The 20,611-nt window shown below is 44.7% G+C and overlaps 1 protein-coding gene and 1 non-coding gene across 4 annotated transcripts in view; both read left to right on the top strand.

The window, feature by feature from the left end:
• Window positions 1-11,019, top strand: part of LOC142575621 (rab GTPase-binding effector protein 1-like) — a 59,559-nt gene extending 48,540 nt beyond the window's left edge. For all 3 annotated transcript variants that reach the window (XM_075685131.1, XM_075685128.1, XM_075685130.1), the window contains exon 17: window positions 3,158-11,019. In XM_075685131.1, the coding sequence (XP_075541246.1) occupies window positions 3,158-3,325 (168 nt within the window). In that variant the 3' untranslated portion in view covers window positions 3,326-11,019. The remainder of the gene's footprint in view (window positions 1-3,157) is intronic.
• Window positions 11,020-19,618: 8,599 nt separating this feature from the next.
• TRNAP-CGG (transfer RNA proline (anticodon CGG)) lies at window positions 19,619-19,691 on the top strand. Its single transcript has one exon. It is a non-coding gene; the product is annotated as a tRNA-Pro (tRNA).
• The last annotated feature ends 920 nt before the right edge of the window (window positions 19,692-20,611 follow it).

The following is a 20,611-nucleotide window of genomic DNA, read 5'->3' as shown; positions in this document are numbered from 1 at the left end:
TGTTCTTACGAAGAGCGGTCGAACGAGAAATATCGCTGGTGCCGACGTTCCAACAAGGGGATCTGCCCGTCCTGAGGAAGATGGGTCTCCTTGTTGAGATGTTGGCACCAGCAACATTACTTGTTTAACTACTGCTCAGCTCTTCAAGCCTCCTCCTTCCTGTGAAATTTAGTCGCAGCTGTTGAGAGAGCATCTTGAAACAGTCGTGCTTATGCTTAGAAGAGAACCCTTCTTTATTATCCAGAGGTTAGTACGCTGTAGTTACATTGTTATTGTTTGGTTTGACCATCAGCCTCAATGACTGTTGTTTAGGGTTAAACTTGCGGAAATAAGGGCAAGCAAAGGTATTAAGAGACAACAATGAAGTTTTTATGCCATTGAAATCCGGTTGCTGTCATGCTTCTCTGTATTGTTTTCACCTGGTGACTATCACCTGTTCAATATTTTTTTTTGTGGGTCCTGGTAGGAGTGTGGGCATATGCTTGGTGTTCAGCTTAGCTGCCGTTTTACACCACAGCATCCTGCCTCACTAGTTGCAGAATCGATGCCATCAGGGTTCTTCCTACAGTGGGAGGGAAAGGGAAATGCCGCCCACTGCTCTGGTTGACACCTCCCCACTTTGAGGGGTGAGAACGATTGATTTGGCCAAAAGTCCTGGTGTTTTTATCACGTGAAGGAATATGTGAAAGAAATCTAAAGTAAGGTTGAGAAAATTGCACGTATTTTGTGTGTGCTGTTCATCGGGTAGAAAATCTGGCTTTGGGTGGTACCATTGCCCCGCGGATCGTTAATAACATCCAAAATGCAAAATTGTCGAATGGTCTTATGGGGAAAAAAAAAAGGTAATTTGCTTGTAAACGCCCCTTCCCCTGCTATTGCAAGGCGTTCTCCTCTCTAATGCTTGTGAGGATAACGCTGGACTGTATGCCATGCTTTTAGGTTGACATTTCCATCACACTGGTGACAGTTGTGAAAACGCAAATCTGGCGCACTTTTCCACAGGCAATCTTTCTTATATCATACAGGCCTTGCTGGTGGTACTGCTCTGGCAACTAAAGCCTTGTCTAATTGAAGTGCTTTTGGGCAGTGCCGCTTCCAGAGAAAGAAATGGTGATAAGACTTACAGTGAACTCTCGTTAAGACAAACACGGTTAAGTCGAATTCTTGCATATAACAAACAGCATAGGAACGTTTGTTTGGTTTTACATAGAATCAACGGGCAAAAAAAAAGAAGAAACGCTAATATGAACCACCTCAGATATGCTCTTCAGGTTAAGATGAACATTCGGAGTGACCGCCACCACTAGTGATGCTGTAGGCTAGGGTGCCTTGACGCACCACGCCCATGGGCGCACGCCTCAAGGCACCGTACCAGAGGCCTGCACTCACAAAGTCCGTGGACACAGGCGAAAACAAGAAGAAAGAAAAATAAACAGTGACGTTTCACTTCGGGAACACAGGTGAAGCGCAAGCTTATGGGTGCTATAGAGCATACAAAGCTATCGGCCCTTGGTGCACCTGACTGTCCGCATCGCAGATTGTATTCAAGACTTGGCTCGCTCGGCCGCACCATGCGCAGTACCTGCCAGAGTAGAACAGCCCCTTGTAAACATTCGCTTACTAACTAAACTAACAAGCATGGTGCCTGTGCGAACAGGCAAACATGAACACATTGCACTCGATGACCGCGGACGCTCGCTATCAAAATGCTGCCGTGAGGAATTGTGGCAGCAGTAGCAAGTGAAATGACCTTTTCACTGTCTGTCACTTCAACGCAAACTGAGCGGCGAGAGCGCAGCGCATGCGAAGCTACGAGCCATCGGCCCACCTAGACTGACCTCCCAAAACAAATCGCGTTCAAGATAAAGGCCGTGCGACCAAAGTACAACACCTCCTCTCTCCCCTCCCCAGTGCCATGCATGTGACTGAAGACGATGCCCCCCCCCCCTTCCACCCCCTTTCCTCTTGAGATTGAGATTGAATTTCCACGTGAGATTGAGCCGCAATCGTTGGCTCACCGTCACGTTTTCACTCGCACACACCGTGTACGGCTCGCGAGGACAGTGTTATCACGAGACGAACCTGGTACATTCGTATCGCAAACGAAACCTCTAGCAACTGCCAGAGGAGGCCAGCCCAGCACTCTACAGTCTTCGTTCCTCCTCCACGACGCTTTGCCTCGTTTCTCCTTCCCCACTTTGCTCAACGTCATCTAGACTTTGCTCTGGGTTGCGTTGCATCGCGCTCCTTTGCACTTTCGCTAGGTTGGAGCCTGTACCGATGACCTGTGAGGTAGCAGATGCTTGCTTTAACTCCTTAGTGAAATTTTTTAGCAGCACGAAGGCATGGAAGAATTTTTAAGGTCATTAGGTGAGATGACATCCATTTGTGGCTGCTCGCCGACTTGCACAGAAGTGCCAAACATCCATCACGGACTGGATGAAACCAAGCAAGGAAACCACTTGAAAACAGTTTTCTATTAAGTTCTGTTAAATAAATGCTTTTTATATCATTCCACCGCCCCCCCCCCTCCCCATCTTAAGCCTACTTTATTTACTGTTTTGAAGTAAGATATTTGGATGCACCTGGTCATGTTGCCAGTTATTCTTCTGGTAAGACAAACTTTCATGGCCCCTAAGAGTTCATCTTGAAAATAGTCTACTGTACTTCTATTGAGGGATGCAAGGCCTGGTTACTTTACACCAAACTGGCTACTTTGCTTATTGGATACTTTTTGTGTGCTTCAAGTGTCACTATCAAGTACCACAACCTTGCCAGTAATACTGGGTCTCAAAACACAGCAATCTTTTGCATGGTATGCCTTAAGTTTAAGTACTCAAGGCAATGTTAATGCAAGTGCATCCACATCTGAGTCATCATTGTTTATCGCTCATACCTGTGTAGGCTGGCATGGAGTGGGGGAGAATATACTGTGGAGATCGTTTGATGGCAGCTTGGCTACTTTGTTGGCTATTTTTTCTGTTAAGTAATATAGGCTGGCTACTTTCTGGCCTAATACTTTCTGGGGTGTCTGTGACCACTTTTTGAATTCGGAGTCTGGCAACCCTGATCCACTTTTCTGAATGTTTTGTCCACCTGATGTCTAACTCGTGCACCCTCTCCTGACACGTTTCCTCCTGTTCGGTCTCTCTTCCAGCCGCACTGCAACCACTGTGGGAAGATTTTCTGCACCGAGTGTCTCGGCCGGGCGGTGCGGTCGGGTCCGAAGCTGCGCCCCTTCGCCGTGTGCAACGTCTGCCACACCCTGCTTGACCGAGACACTGCACCCTACTTCAGCAGCGAGCCACCTCAGACTCCCAGCTAGGCGTTTCTTTCGTTCCTTTTTTTTTTTGCTGCCTCTCTTTCTCGTCGCACTTATTCCACCTCAATCAGCGGTGAAGAGCCGAGCACTCTCCCGAGAGGAAGAACTGGTGAACCGTTGCATCGCCTCCATTTGCAGCGGACTGCAATGCAAGGTTTCGGCACACTTTTGTCGCGAGGTTGCAGCAGCTGTATGTGATGTCAGAGGGTGTGTTTGTGTGTGTGTGTCAGGTTAGGTAGGTGGTGTTTCTCGCGCCACGCAAGTTCTTCCATCATTGTTGCCAGACTCTGCCACGGAGTTTGGGTGCTACACTACCGCTGGAAGTGGTTCCAGCCCTTGATGCCACTCGTGCGCACGAGGATTTAAAGATGCCGAGAGGGCGGTTTGAAGGAAAGCAGGCGAGTTGCTTTCTGTGCTTAATTCGGGGGGGGGGGGGGGAATCATTTTAGCAGCTACAAGTCCTTGGCGGTGATCTGCTGCCAGTATTGCATAATTTCCGTTATCTCGTTGCTCGTTTGTGATGGCCTTGGGTGCCGTAATACGGCTTGACAAAGGGTGAAGCCTGTACCACAATTTTTTTTCTTCTGCCTTTCGTAAGAAAAGGGCCATGCATGGTGTGGTGGGTGTAAGGATTTTGTGGATTCAAATGAAGTTATGGGATTGGTGTCTAGTGTGGAAATGACGTTTGCTCGCTATAATACACGGCCGTTGGTAACACTAGACGTGGGCACCCCTAGTACTCGTGCAAGCATTCCATCAACTCGAGCAATTGTCTTTGGTGGCATCTCGTCAAATGTGACCTCATCGTGCATTTTGTGAGACATGGGCAAAATGTCATCAAACTTGCGTGAACCGGTTTCTGTGATGGGCAGATGTGTTTGTAGGAACACCACGGCTTGTACGAAAATGCAGGGAAACAGTGGCGGTTTGTGCGTACAGACGAAAGCTGAAGGTTAGATGTACAGAATCACTGTTGGCAAACCGTTCTAGGTCAGCTGAAGCTCGTACAGTTCTCGAGAGGCATTCGTGCCCGCACGTTTGTGCACCTGTTACTGATCTACTGTTAGGATGAGCACATTTAACGACGGCACGGCGAAACACTATTCATCGAAGTGCATTTCTGAGCTGTTATTTATTCCTTAGTATAGAAACGGTTACTTCTAGTGAAGCTCACTATTTATGTTTACGAGTTGGGTGCTGGTTCTGCAACGTGGTGTGTAATTTAGGTCCCGTATGTGCTTGCGTTAGAAACTGGCTCGGGGATTGTATTGCCTGCCACGCTGTATTTTATTTTTGGATGTTTGGCATTATGGATGGACTCAAATGTAATGGGGAGTGTAGGGTTCTTTGATCTTGCTGACGAAAGGTGGCCTGGAAGAGTGCGTGATGGTTTTGTTGGGCAGCTCCAAAGATATCATGTTTTATCTTAAAAGAAGGGGATAAGAGTGGAACTGGTCAGAAAAAAAAAAAGAACAGAGGAAGTTTGATCCTGTTTATAGGTATTCAAATGTGTAAATAAGCTCTGCATGCATGGTGTGTTAATATCGGTGTGGCGGGTGTAATCGCTGAGTGTCGTGGACCCACGCTTGCTCCGTCTTGAGTTCCTCGCCTTTTGCAGGCACATTCGCTGCCAAGGCTGTGCAACCAGTTGTGTACGCTGGTGCACAACTTTCCTGGTGAAAAAAAAAAAAAAAAAGCATTTTTTAGGCGTACATCCCTTTTCAAAAGTATTCAGGACGGTGGGTGCATGTGACTATAGGTGACCCTGTGTTGTACACTGGGGTGTTCGCGTTGTATTCTCAGAACTCCAATGCTCTCTTGAGTCTGGAGTGCTTGATTTCTGGGCCTTCAACGTGTGTTGGTTGCAGATGACTAAGGTTGCATACTCTAGACAAAGGACGCAGATGCCCTGCCCTGCCTCTCTGCTAACTTCTGCACACTTAATCATGACATCCATAGCAAAGAATGACATTCTAACATATGATTTTAAGAAGTGTAGAGGGATTTTAATTTTAATCATGTGTAGCCCAGTACATGTAATGCTGACTTGCTGGAAATGTGCGTAATGGCAAGCTGTCCTGTGTTTTGTTGGTAATGTACTGTTATGAACAAAAGTAAACCTCAGCATTTTTTCAAACTTGAAATGGGGAACAGCTATCGTTCACTGTAGTGTAAGGTTTACTCAACTAACAACATAATTGGAAGTGATAAAGGCATCCTTACTAGTCGATGCAAAAGCAGAGGAGTCAAAACCAAAAGGTTAGTCGTGATTGCGCATGGAATTTCATGGCACCATCATGTTTTAAGTACGTGAACACTGACACAGCATTGTGAGAACCTGGCTTATAACAGCCATGTTCACGTTTCATAGCTCTTTCTTTCCTAGTGACCCCGGTGGCTGAAACGTTTCGTTGCTTGGCTGGACTACTCGTACTGTACTGTTTGTGCAGATTTCACCCGTGCCTGTGTCCCAGCGTTGTCGGTGCATTTGTGTTGTCATTTCGCAGTATTTGCGCTGTGTTTCTACGTCCTTGGTTCTTATTTTGAAGTCGTTTTGGGAAAGTTTGCTGGTGACATTCTCTGCAGGAGACCCAGGTGGGCTCCATGCAATTGATGATGATCATGATGACGTCATCCTTTGACTTGTGCATGCTGCAGTTACAAAACGGTGTTTTCCTTTCAAAGCAGAGGGAAGCGTGAGAGAGTCATTGTCAGTAAGGCAATCAACTGCTTTGTTTCTGTTTTCTGTTTATAAGTGCTTGCCTTTTATTGAGTTTTTCCGGTAGATAAATGTTAAGCGAAAAATGTGCTGTGGTGCTTCTGCAAGGGCTATCACTTCATTTGTGGCATAACTGGTATATGTGCTATATAGCAGAGGGAAAGAATTGGTACACATACGAAAAAGTAAGTGTAAGTGAAGACACTTTTTCGTACGTGTGCTGATTATTTCCCTCCAGTATACAAAAATAAAATCCAGAGCTTTTTTTATTATACGTATGTGTATGTCCCAGTTATGCAACAAAAGAAATATTGCAGAACATCAATCTGTAGGAGTATGCACGGATGTCATCGTCGGCACCATAGTCCCGAACAAATAACACAGCAACAATCTGTGCATTGTCGCCTCCATTCACTTATCTACAGAAGGGTTGTGGAAGGTGTGCAATTAGGACAACAATAATGGTGTCTGTGATGTCACACGAATACTACCTAGAGTGAGATCCTCAATTAAAAGCTCACACTAAACAATTATGGCCCGTAATTAAGCTTATCTTTGACATTAAAAAAAAGAAAGTGACTGGATTATAAATCTTTCGAAATAAGTTACACAGCTGTACAAATAATGCCCCTGTTCGGCATTTTGTGTCGCATGAACATGTTCCTTGAAGCTTCTGTTTGGGCAGAATGAAAAGAAGTACCTGAAGGAAGAGGTATTCATTGTGTTGCAGTGTGACTGGTAGTGCTACTCTATGGAAAGTCGAAAAGCTTATGCATAACAAAACAAAACAAAAAAGCTGCCCCTGTAAGGCAGTGTCCTTAAAGGCCTGTGAGGACGGCTTATGCTTCTCTTGTCACTTGTAAGGTCATGCCAGTCCATTCTCCACTTTGCATCTTTTAAAAAATCTTCTTAGCATCTCCAACGTTTTTCTTATCTTTTCTGTGTGTGTGTGGTTCTTAGCAATTTTTAGAAACTTTTTGATAGTATGAGCACTGGTGTAGATGTGCAGCAGATTCACTGCGTGCATAGACAGTGAATGTTTTTAGCTTTTGTCTCTGTTAAGCTCTGTAGGAAGAAATTGCTTCTTTCTCTCTCGCTCGCTCTTTTTATTTTCTATTTGCGTTTTGATTGGGCTGAAGCAGCTCCATGTCTTCTGAAGGCGCATGTACACCATCCACGCAAACTTGAAATGCGTACAAATTGCGATCAACAAGAATGCACCTTTTGCGTTTTTCCCATTTTCTCTCATTTGTGAGATGGGAGCAGTACAGGAGCAGACATAACGGTTTTCAGACAGCACTGCATTCACTGTTTCAGGGACTGCGCAGGGATTGTACAGAGCTGAAATATCGAAACACTAACGATTTGAAAACTACTCCAATCCATTGTTTCATTTCCAGGTTTGCCTGCATTTGTAACAGCAGCTTAATTCAGGCTCTATAACAGTCACTTAAGACTACTTTATACTTAGAAACCATCTACTGCAATTGCACATTGCTCTTATATGTAATTACATGTAAAAGGCATTATCGCTATTCGTGTTTCAGTTTTTGGGCACTGTACGTCATGCGGTCGCTCATGTAGAACACGGTCTAATTTGCTTTCTTTTTCTTGGGAGCTGGTTACATAAAGTATTTTGCTCGCAGCTATATTTAACTGCAGATAAGGGCCTTCGCATAGTCAGAAGTTAACACTTGTGATGTACCACAAACAATAAAGAAGTAATTTGGACTTTTGCTATGCACAGTTGCATAATAGTCCAATGAGCAACCTTTTCACGGGCCGTTTCAAAGCATTGTGTAGCCCCAAATCTTCTTGCTGTGACAAAACAGTCGAACATGGAAACGCAACAGAACATGCTAATCGCTTCCGGCTTCACATTTCAATTTACGCTGATACCAGTCATCATTCTTTGTGTCTTTGTGGCCTCTGTTATTTAGCAAAATTGAAAATTGGCATGGAAAGTCGTAGAATGGCAAAGGTTTGACACTTCTAAAACTACTTGCGTTGGTAACTTAACAGTTCACTGTGAATGAAGTCAGTGATTTGGATTAACTTTCCCTAAGTAAAGATAATGCTTTGTACGAGCAATCCCTGTTTGCATTTCGGTCCGTTTCTGGCAAGTAAATTTTACATAAGCGTACAAACTTAGCGGCTGGCTTCCTCCTTACGTTCTCTTTTTTTTTTCTTTTTCCTCTTTGGGTAGCACGGTCCTTCTAGTTTGTCTGGCATGGAAACTTCTGGGCACCTATATTTTAATGAGCATGTGGTACGAAATAGTGTACTAAAGTACTCACATTTGTTTTGCTGCAAGAAGCTTCTTGTGGCCCGACAGGGCCATTACATTAAGCGTTGTAGCAGAAAAAGGTGGGCCGATGCCACGCTGTAATGATGTAGTCTGGTTTATGGACAGCACAGCAAGTAACAAGTTCTGAAAGTCCATTTCTCGGAGTGTCTACTGGCCTGCAGATGGCCGCAGAAAAGCCACTTGTTTTGATAGAAGGCACTAAACTGGAGTGTTGTCTTTAAAGATTTTAGTCAAGTAATTTTGCACCCTTTTGGTATTAATAGGCACAGTGTTGTTTAATCATCTATGCCATCCGCACTGGTGGTATTATGTCAGTACCGAAGACTTGTTGCTAGCTCAGTGGCTGTCATTGTTGAGTAGCCTCAAGCTCGTCACAAAGCTTTGGCAACTCATTATAGCTGTATTAATCTACAGTTAACGGAGTCATTAGGCATTTTCTGTTATCACACATTGTGGCATAATAATGCGACACGTGGCAACAGAGTTCTTAAGAAGCTTAATAATGTTGGCAGAATCAAGGCTTGAACATAAACTGCAGCAATATTGTGTTCTCGAATGGCGTCACGTTTTCTCTTGTGCAAATTTCACACGCAATATTTTACTTTTTGGGTGTTCTTTTTTTATCTTACACAGAGCAGATGATCTGCATTCTTGTTTGTGTACACATTTAGACAAGGACTTTGATTCATTGAACTTCAATCATGACTCGACTCTGTTGACAGACATTGCTGTTTTTATGTTTCCTTTGAGAACGGAAATCGATGACAGCAGTTAAGAATTGTGGCATTTTTCTGCATCTTTAGCTTCTTGAAGAGAGACATTTATTTATTTTTTTATCTCTGAGTACATGAGTCTCAACAGGTGCTCGGCACCTTGTGTATCACACCTTTGTAATGGCGAGTCCAAAATTTTCGGGGACGAGGGAGAAGAGATCAGGAAAAAGGAGAATGGATACGTTGCTGTGTTCATGGAAACATACAATTCAATGCATCTTCACTGTAAGCGCTTTTGTGGCTGTGTGGGTCAACGGTCGAATCTTGTCTTGCAGTTATTTCTGGAATGTGCATTTATGGTGGCCATTCTTTTTGGCTATTGTGCTTGCGCTTTCAAATAGTAGGACGTTGACCGAATGGAAAACTGTACCTCAGGCGTTTCCGCCTCTGCCGACCTCGCCCATGGCTCTTTGAGGGTTCCAATCTGCAGTGCCACCTATGCTAAAGCGAGGTACTGGTTCAGTGTTTCTAAATTACCTTGGCAGTCACCTGAATTGCAGCGTCCCCCGCACATGTGACCTCGTTTTGTTGCCTTTTGCTTCCGCCGAGCAAAGACCACCGCTTGCACCACCAAGCGGCAGACAACGGAGAGAGGGCTCGTGCATGACGTGGCCTATGAGGTTGCATGCGTATTCGCAATCTCTGAGGCCTAGAGCATGGCAGAGATGAACATGTGGTAGATAAACTGCGCAAAAAATGTGACGTGGATGCGAAAAGGAACGGTTGATGTCTAAAGCATGGCATTTGTGACATGTTTCCAGCTCTTGAATTGCTTCTGGTGCATGCAACCAGCAAAGGCACAGGCTTTGAGAGATCTGTTACTGTTATGCACAGGCAATAGTTCCCGAGGTGTGGATTTGGACGCTACCTGTTGAACAATTAAGGCACTGAAGATAGCGCCTGTGCTGTTCAGTCACTTCTTGTGCCTGTATCTTAATTCTCCACGCCGTTTTTCCATTATGATGTTATAGTACCGCACCCGGTTTTCAAGTTGAGATAGTTGATATGGTACTTGAAAGACTGAACGATCAGTCGAAGCCAGTGTCGAGGGTCATGCCACGCGCGACCACTCTGCGTTGTCTGCTTCTTTGTGGCGGCGTGCACGACAGAATATGCCCGCAGGGCACGGAAGGCCACGAAAATCGCACAGAGCCATGCTTCTGCGTGGCTTTAAGGCAGAGTTTGGAACATTCGCACAGTAATCCAGTTACTTCGAGGCTGGATTTTGTGGACTTGGGTCGTGTTGACAGTATTGTGCGAGGTAGTGGACTGTACATATACAATGCGATAACAGAATCTTTATTTTGAGGAGCTATATATGAGGTCGGTGCGCACGCATTTCTAGCTCTGTCGTTTCGATCTTGTTGCTCATTTGCTTAAGCATATGCTATGTATTAATTGCTCAACTGTTATGTCGGGTTGGTTGTTGAATACGGTGGTCTTTCATTTGTTTCTCTCTTTAAATGAAAATTGCATACATTTATTTCTCTTCACAAACAGCTCAGCTGCTCTAAATTGTGGCATGTTTGTATTCCATTAGTTTTTGTTAATTTTTTTTTGTAAATAGAGCATTACAGAAGTTTTGTGACGAGTCTTTCCTGTACCGGAGCATGGAAGTGGGGCTGAACTCGAGTTTAAGAATGGCGATTTTGTCAAGAGAGAGGCGTTCTGAACCACTGGCGATGTACAGGCGAGACAATACAATCTAGGAAATATGTATCATTTGAAAGATGCACATCTGGCTTGTGTGTGGAACTGCAAACTTCTATTAGCTTTGTGTCGTGTTGTAGCCAATATGTGCAATTTGGGTATGTTTTCTATTTTGTTTGTGCTTTATTGCGACTGTAAATATGTACAGAATGAAAATCAAGAAAGAAAAATTGTTCTCTGTGCAGTATTTTGTTGGTGATTTTATTGTGATCTGCAGATGTTGACTCTAGGCAGAGCCTGCAGAAAAGCATGCACGCAGTGACAAACGACTGAACTTCAAGGAGCACTGACACATTTGTTTTACTCTTTATTTTTTCGTTAAATGAAGGTCCTGTTTTTCTAAACCCTCGAAAAGAGACTGGCAAGCCTCATCAAAGCGCCCGCAATAATTTAACAAAATGGCTTTTGTACAGCTAATTTCGGTTTCTTTTTCCAGGAGAGGTTACAGTGTTGTGAGGTCATGATGCAGAATGTGGTCTCGTGGTAGTAGGATGTTGCAACGCTTTGGTGTGCAGGATGTGTACTAAGGGATGTGCAAGTCCTGATTTTTACAGAGCGGTATTATCTCTTATCACCATCGTGTCACCGGCGCCCATCATGAGATAGCATTTCCGCGCCGGTGTCTCCCCCAAAAATGGGATAATGTCGACATTTAGAGCATCGGCCTAGGTCACCAGTGCCCCACTTTTTGTGGAGAAACCAGCGAGGAAAGGGCTGTCTCATGATGGACGTTGGTGACGTCATAGTGATGGGATGAGGCATTTAATCAACGTGTACATTGGGCTTAAGGCTAGAGACAATGCTTCGACAAGAAGACGCATCTTTGTCAAGACCTCAACAGACTTTGGCTCCAGCCGGAGACATCCCTTGTTTCACCACCGTTGATTACTGGAATCTTAATTTCTACTTTACACATTAAACTTAGCGTCCTTCAGAGAGGTCACCTTTGACCGAGCCAGAAATTTTGTTTATATATTGGGAGTTCTAAAGCGTCGTCAGGGAGTGTTGTTGTCTCTCCATTGTCCGAGCCAAAAGGCCGTGTCGCACTTGCTTCATGTAGCCTGCCTAAATCCTGTAGTTACTCAAGCAAAGTTTTATTCGACTCTTTTTCCCACTTTGCATGGATGTCTGTCTGGCCAAATAAACAGGGCTGATCTCGGTGATGGAGTAACCAAAAGCTAGTGACATGCTGGGTCAATCTGTCATACCAGTGAACAATGTCTCCTTGCAAAGGTTTTATTTTTGTTTATAACGCCAGCCAGTCTTGAAAGCAGTGCAGAGTTAAGCACCTATGTGCCTCGTAACTTTTAACCAAAAGAGCTCGACGAATAATTAAGTATCCCCAGCAACATATATCAGCAGGTCTTCTGGGAAAGCTATTGTTTAGTGGTCATCCTCCTACGGTTCCTGCCTTTTTTTTTTTGTCAGACAGTTGTGGCGAGCATATCCTCCGGGCAAGTCAGGAAAATACCTCTTAATCTTTTTCCTGAATTTGCTCATCTGTTGATCTCAACTGCTTGTGCGCACGTGAGTGATTAACAGTCACGTGCACGTTATAAAGTCACGTGCCTGTATAATGAAGTGCTTGGGACCTCCAAGATAATTCGTTATGTAGGTCACTTCATTGTAAAGATTGTGCATCGTACCACTTGTTATACCAGGCTTCTTTTTGTTTAGCTGCCCCAAATTTAAGAACGTTGCCTGTGATGGCACAATTCTAGCCTTTGAGCTAATTTACTCGATGAGGCAGCCGTTATTTCTGTGAGAAATCAAAATGCTTAATGAATAATTAATAATTACACTAATAAACTTTTCTATAAATTACTTCACAGCACATATTTCAATCAACGAATTGTCGTCGGCGAGTTTGCAAGGTGTATCCAAGGACATGGATCGAATTCTCTGGGCTGCCCCAGTTTCGAGGTATTAATTTTCAACGTATATGACAAACTGCATTGGGGTTCCAGTTACTTTTGTGCTTCAATGCATAAACAACATTTTCCTAAAAATTAAGTGGAACAACAGTGCAGTTTTTACACCAAGTTAGACGATGCATATCACGAAACCGGTGCCATCCTCGGATATTGTACCAAGTCGGCATGCCCTACAAGCTCACTAGCGACAATTGGTAGTTGAAATATGTGTGGTAAAGTAAATAATGTAGTTATGTTAATCATACAATTTAAACAGTTAGATTTCTTGCAGAAGTGATGGCCACCTCATTGAGTAATTTAAGCTCAAGTGTTAGAATTGTGCTAGGTGCCAGAGACAATTTTTTTTTTTTACCAATTAGCGGAATTCTAGAGATAACTGCCAAATGAAGTCGCCATCTTTCTGCTGCACACTTCGTTCCATGGAAGCAACTGCGATGACCGGACCTTCCTTTGCAGCGGAGCTTTCGGTACGGGCCACCACTCTGCGACGGCATGGCCTCTGAGATTTGCGCTTGCAAATATCGGAGGCCATGGTGGCTGCTACAGAAGGAAGTGGCGTTCCTTGTAACACAACAAATTGGCCCTCGGGGACACATCTATTGCCTTCTTTTGTACAGGCAAGTTCACTGTAGTGGTCTTCGCTCTGAAGGCGCTTCACATACACATGCATTACACAGCTCTTCTAGAAATGCGACCTTTTCATGTGATGCTAGTACCAGAAGTGGCAGATCGGAATTCGGCCGGGACATGAGAAATTTATGATACAGATCTTATTGTTGTACAGGCACTCGACTGTGACTTATTGCTGTACCCATTTGGCAGCGGGCTTTACTAGTGTCCCATGCATATGTAGATGCACTAGGGGTTTACCTCTTCTTTGTGCCAGTGGTGTCTAGGAAGGAACTATTTGTTGAAAGACGAAGGGATGGAGGGCAGGCACATCACATATTCATGGGAGTTGCCTCCCCTGCATTCTCTAAATGTCGCGTGGCACCGTTTTAAAGCGAAGTTTTTTTTGCCTAGTCCACTGCAGTAACTGAACTTCTTTTACTGGATCGGATGACGGGGCCTTCTGTGGCTGTGGGTGCAGCGCATTAAATGTTAGTTTTCTAGGCCTGAGATGAGTATTGCTTGAAGGTTTCTTTCTCCTAGAATTTGCAGCTTGTGAAAATTTTACTTAAATTTAGTAAAATTACTTAAATTACATTTTGTCATGACAAGCAAGTTAAAATAGTTACGTATTATGCACCAGTGCGACTTGTAGTCCTGAAGATACGGTACTTATTCACCAAAACTGCATTACTCATTCTCTCATTTTATCTGTTCAAATTATGATTGAACAGCTAGTGTGCACACAAATCAAACTAACCTTGAATTTCTCTTGCTTCTCGAAAACTCTCAAGGTTAATTTTATTTAAACATTACAAGGCCTGCCTAAAAAGTGTCTGACCTTACCAATTTCGGAGGGAACTGCAGGGCACAGGTCGGCCTCACCAAGCTATGTAAAAGGAGGGTCCTGGGTGCTTTCCCTGCATGTGATATGATGCTTGTGATATATATATATATATATATATATATATATATATATATATATATATATATATATATTGTGTTGCAGGGTGTGCCATGGCGAATAGTCAACGTCTATGCATTTAATGACGCTGCACAACGAATTCTCTTATTTGATACTGTGTGTAGTCTAATAAACTGTGATCGTTGCATTGTGTTAATGGGAGATTTCAATTGTGTATGTGATCCGTGCGATCGAAGCGGCATTAACACTCAGCGGGACAGGAGTGGTGATGTTTTATCTAACCTAATAGAAAATGCAGGGCTCATTGATATAGGAGTGTGGGGACAGGGAGCTCGCTCTTATACACGAATTCAAGGCCGCTCTTACGCCCGCCTTGATCGGATTTATGTTTCTTCATCACTCCTCTCCCGGGGGACTGTCCTGTATTACTATCCCGGTTTCGCTCTATGATCATTGCATGGTTATCGCAAAAATTGGAGAGAAATCTGTAACCAATTTCCGACCACAGTGGGCACTCTGGAAGCTTAACTCTGAGCTCCTAAATGATCAGGAATTTATTAATCGCGTGCGCATGACCCCAAAAAATTCTCTTTCTACTGACCTGCCGTTATTTGCACCTTGGGAACTCTTTAAACAAGAGGTTCGTACAGTGGCTATAGAAATAGGATCGCTGAAAGCATTCTATTGAAAGAATGGCAGACCCCGCATTTACCCATGTCCTCGCGGATTCGCGTGCTGCAATTCGGGCTTATGAAAGCGGCAACGTATCGAAAGAGGCAGCGCATATACTACTAGCAAGCTCAAAAGAGTGCAAACGATGCCTCTCCTGGTTCCCCGCTTACATGGGGAAAGACATTCACCCGCAAGAGCCCAACCTCAATGAAACGGCCCACGACCGTGCGCGAGAACTTGCCCGCCGCGACGGTCCCACGGCCTCCCAGGGGCTGGACATTCAGTTTAATGACCCGCTACTCACTTACCAAGAAATCACCTCACACTATCGAAAAGGCAGAATGAAATACCCGATCCCGCACGCCAAACTCGAGCGCGCGCAGGCGGCCGCGTTTCGAATGCTGCAAACGGACTCGTATCCGTCACGAGGCCTATTAAGCCACTACAATTCAGAAATCCCGGCAAATTGCCCAGACTGCCCAGAACTCTATTGCTCACTCTCGCACATGCTTTGGCAATGTACCGCGTTACCAGAGGGCCCTCTCTCCAGTGAGCCCGAATGGGAAGAAGCCCTCAAAAGCCCGGACCTCAAACTCCAACTCAAGGCCGTCCAGAGGGCCCAAGAACTGGCGGAGCGTCACCACGTTCCCGTCCCGACTTGGGCGTCGCCTACCGTTTCGGCCCAAGGAGCTCCCCGCGTGCGATCTCCAACGGCTTAAACCCCCTCAGGACCTCAATAAAGTTCTTGACTTAAGAGCCTACACAACGTTTAGCAGATGGAATGCGAAATGCCAGGCACTTACATGGTTGGCATAGAATATCTTAAATGTGAGCTACAAAAGTATGATGCACTGCGTTACAGAGGTGCGCGAGTTCGATCTCGAAATAGGCATGCTCTGCAGTCTGAGCAACCAACACGTCAAGCTTTACTTGACGAGCGACGTCACACTGTTTCCAAAGTAATTCCGGAAATATACTCCGAAGGTAGTCTTCTAACGAATACGAATGGCATAATTTCTAAGTTCGAAACTTACTACAATGTGTTGTTTAGTGGCCGGCCCGATGATCACGATGCAGAAGTCTTAGAGAGTTTTGTGTCTCTTGTAAAACCTTTACAGGATGATGACTGTGCATGCATTAGGGATACCCTTACGATACAATTGAGCCAGCTATTGATCAGCTGCCTCTGTCGAAAACACCCGGCCCTGATGGACTTTCCTGTGAATTTTACAATGCCTTCAAATCAATTATCAGTCCCATATTATCGGACATTTTTATTACAAGTTTAGAGGTAGACGCCATTCCGCAATCTTTTTGCAAAACCCACACAGTTTTAATTCCCAAATGTTCATATAAGGAGAAACTGCGTTCTGTTGAAAGCTGCCGACCAATCATATTGTCAAACGTCGATTATAACATTTTTGCAAAAGTTTTATCGAATAGATTGCAATTTGCGATGCCAATTCTCATTGGTTCCCATCAGACGTGTGTAATTAGAGGCCGATCCATTCAAACCAACATACATATCACCCGTACACTTCTTCAATACTGTTACGGTTCCACTGAGCAGCTTGCAATGCTCCAGGTAGACCTTGCTAAAGCTTCTGATCGTGTCAGTCACTCCTATTTATTTTCTCTTCTGGAGCATGCCAATGTTGGCTCCGTTGTGTTTAAAGGCGTTAAGCTTTGCTATACGTGTTGTACTACTCGTTTAGTTATTAATGGCCAACTCTCTAAACCCGTTTCCATTTGCTCTTCGGTAAAACAAGGATGCCCGATGTCCCCATTGCTATTCGCCCTTTATCTGGAACCGCTATGCTTAAGTGTAATTCAGTCGAGTTACATCCATGGCTTCAATATACTGGGTAATGAAGTAAATGTCCTATAGCTTATGCAGATGATTTAGCGTTCTTCTGCACGGATAAGTCCAGTGTTGAAAAGGTAGTATCAACAATAGAGGAATTTGGCATCGTATCAGGAGCGTGAATGAACTCTGCAAAAAGCTTAGGCTTGTGGTTTGGCTCATGGTGCTATACACCAGAACAGTTTGCAGGCGTTAAGTGGACCGGTGTCCCGCCAAAGTATCTTGGCGTGCCGCTAGACGCATATAAATTAAGCGCACACTATTGGAAAAAACGGGTTTCGGCCCTGCAAAGTTACGTCCAGACATTCTTTCCACACCGACTTCCTATTTTTGGGAAAGCCGAAGCCTGCAATAAGTTCTTGGCAACAAAAATTTACTATGTATTGCAAGTTATACATTGTGCCAGGCTATACATCCAACGCTTTCACCGAATCTTTGCAACCTTCGTATGGTCTTCAACTTTTGAGCCCATGAGGCGAGACAATAGTTTCAGGCCCATTAGTGAAGGTGGGCTGGGTTTAGTACATCTTTATGTGCGGCAAATAGTGCCTCGTTTCTTCTTTTTTCGCGCTACATCGCATCCTATAATTCGGTCATTCATGCAAGTCACACTTGCTAATGCGTTGCCGGATTTAATTGTTTCTTCCAATTTTTCTTCGCGTTTATGCTTGTGGGGGGTTCATGCAAGAAGTTTACTTGGCGGTTCGTTTCCTGACAGTTCGGTTTTCCACTGAATACTTGTACTCTGTGTCGCGTAAAACGTTATACAAAGATATATTGTCCATGCTATTTCCGCCTCCATTTTACCGATCACTATATATTCGATCGCCAGGTCACGATGTACTAAAGCGAGTTCGTAAAATGTATATATCCCCTTGCTGCAAAACATTATTTTATAAGCTTCGTAGTGAAATCATACCGGTTAAAACAAGGCTACAGAAAAATGGTATCTTTGTCTCTTCTGTTAACTGTCGCCTTTGTGACCTGCCAGAGACGATTGAACATTGTTTTATTAGCTGCACCGACGCCATAGTATTTTGGTATGCCGTCCAACTGACTTAAAAAAAAGAAGACTATAAGATTAACGCTCATACTGTGCGATACCTGCTGCCAACCTCTGATAATAGTGCACCTTTCGATATGTTTTTTCTCGTCGAAATGCACAGTTTGTGGAAAACGCGAATGATGGACCGAAACGCCGAAACGGTTGTACCTACAAGGGTACATTTCATCCAAATGACACTACACCTAAAGCAGGTTTATGATGGACGTGATACCCAGCCGGACTGGTACCCCATTTTGGGGACGTGCCTATCCTTACCACCCTTCTAAAGTGAAACCAATATTTCTACCCACAGTATGAACGATGCCTTTTCTCTGAGTGACTTTCATTGTGCTTTCCATTCTCTGACTGTGCACAACTGGTGAATGTCGGGTTGTTGCTACTGTAATAAATACCAGGAAAGAATGAAAAAAAAAAGCGTCCGTGGCTTAATCGTTTGAATATCAGGCTTCTGTGCTAGAGCTCCTGTGTTCGAATACTGTCGTCGGACAATTTTAATGATGTTTATTTAATTATTTGTTACGCAATACACTGATGAAAATGACGAGTTTACAAAGTCACAAAGCCGTTTGAAGCCAAAAGGACGAAGTTTAGGCAAAGCCATGTACTTCCCATAATTCCCATGCTGGGACAACCACTCCCATTGCAGCTCCCGTAGACACTAGCGCCAAAGTTCTCTCAAGTAACTTTTGTAGGAAACTCTATGCGTGGGAGGAAACTTCAAGGCGCCGCCTTACATACATACCTTTTTATAAATTAAAAAGACGCCGTTGTCATAACTTTTGATTGTGCGAAAAGGCATTAATCTTGATTACAATACAAACGCACCAGTGAAAAGGGGACAACTTTGCAGAAAGTTTGCTATGTTCAACTTATATTTCATATGAACGCGTTCTTTTAAAGAATGATGGCTCAAAACACAAATACCAACACCACCTGAGAGCGATGCAAATACTATGAGCACGCGTTATCAACAAAAGATTTTAATAGCGCCAAACGACGGGGAAAATGTGGCGAAACGCATTCCTCTCGGTCGCCATTGCACATGGCTGCTCATTAGAATAATTGGTGCGGCTCGTCGCACCACAAATTATGGCGGAAAATCTCTGCAATGGCGGCCCAGCGCAACGTCACGCAACGTCAAATAGACGTTTACGAAACGGCCCTTCCTGCGACGCTCCCCACAGCATATTCCTTCAGCCAATCAGCAAGCTGGCATGGCGGCTATCTTGGATCGCGACCACATATTCGCGAAATTGCAGATGCATTACACTGACTTCTGTACGCTACCGCTCACTTTCTTTTTGAAGCGCTAACGTCGCAATATAGCTGCCAGGGACCAAAAAATGTATTAGTCCATAAAATTTGCAGCTCCACGTCACGTTTCGTCATCTTGATGAAAACGCAAAATTGCATTTTGCAATACTTCCGCTTCCCGGCACAAATTTCGAAGCACGTGACCTCTCGACAGACAATCAGAGAGTAAACATGGCGGATAATGGCGGCCGTGCAGCCTCCATGCGCGTCGAGAATAGCACCCCATGTGTGGGTTTATTGACCGGTTGCCTTCATCCAATAAAGATCACGTTCTCGTGACGCCTGCGGCAGAAAGGATGTTCTACATCCGCCGCCAAGGTCTGTGGGTGGTGGCGCTGGCTAACACTCCCAGGGTTTCTACTAGGTAACATGAATATCCAAGAAAAGGGATGGGGAAACGGCGCCGCGGTAGCTCAATTGGTAGAGCATCGCACGCGGAATGCGAAGGTTGTGGGATAGTTCCCCACCTGCGGCAAGTTATTTTTTCATCCACTTTCATTTCCATTGATCTATCGTTTCTTTATTTCATTTATTAGGCACAAGTAATTTCCCCTATGTTGCCCTTGGTGTCAGAGTTTGTTGGCTTCTTGTGATTTCTTTAAATAATGTCACAATCGGTCACAATCACGTGGTCACAGCTGTGACGTCACTTTCGTGCGTGGCAGCAGCGTCACTAAACACTACTACCTACAACGCAGACAGTATAGCACGCCACACCGCATGCTCACTCGAGCTCAAGCGGTTACACTCAGAATGCTACAAACAGACACATACCTCACGCAAAACAGATTACACCATTACATGCCTGAGCTCTAGGACAAGTCTTATTGCACCAATTGCAATACATCCCTTAACGTATATCATTTACTCTGGCCGTGCTGGCAAGCTCACATAAACTCCGAACCGGACAAGCGCAAGTTTGAAAAAGCGATCCGGAGCGAAGAACTCGCTCCCCAACTCTGGGCCGTCCAGCAGGTCCACGACGCCGCCAGGAAACTCAACCTACTGGTTCCGTCGTGGGAGACGCCCACTCCCAGTGGCGTAGCTAGGTCGTCTGGCACCCGGGGCCCATAGGTCTTCTGTCACCTCCCCCCCCACCCCCCGGTTGTAGTCGAGGAAGGCGAGGATATCGACAATTTCTGGGTGTCTTCAGACGTATATGACCCCCCCCCCCCCACACTGGCCGCTTGCACCCGGGGCCCACGGCCCCCCGGCCCCCCCTGTTGCTACGCCACTGCCCACTCCATGAGAGCCCAAAGCTCTCGTGGCCTGCAGGACCTGAATAAAGTTGATTTCCTTCCTTCCTTCCTTCCTTCCTTCCAGCAGCGTTTTAGTTATTGAGGTAATATATTAACTCTATGGTTTTAGTATGACATTTCGCTACTACCACGCGCC

The sequence above is a fragment of the Dermacentor variabilis genome, chromosome 3 (genome assembly GCF_050947875.1).
Source record: "Dermacentor variabilis isolate Ectoservices chromosome 3, ASM5094787v1, whole genome shotgun sequence".
NCBI classification, from domain to species: domain Eukaryota; kingdom Metazoa; phylum Arthropoda; class Arachnida; order Ixodida; family Ixodidae; genus Dermacentor; species Dermacentor variabilis.
This window is presented reverse-complemented; position numbering and strand designations above follow the sequence as displayed.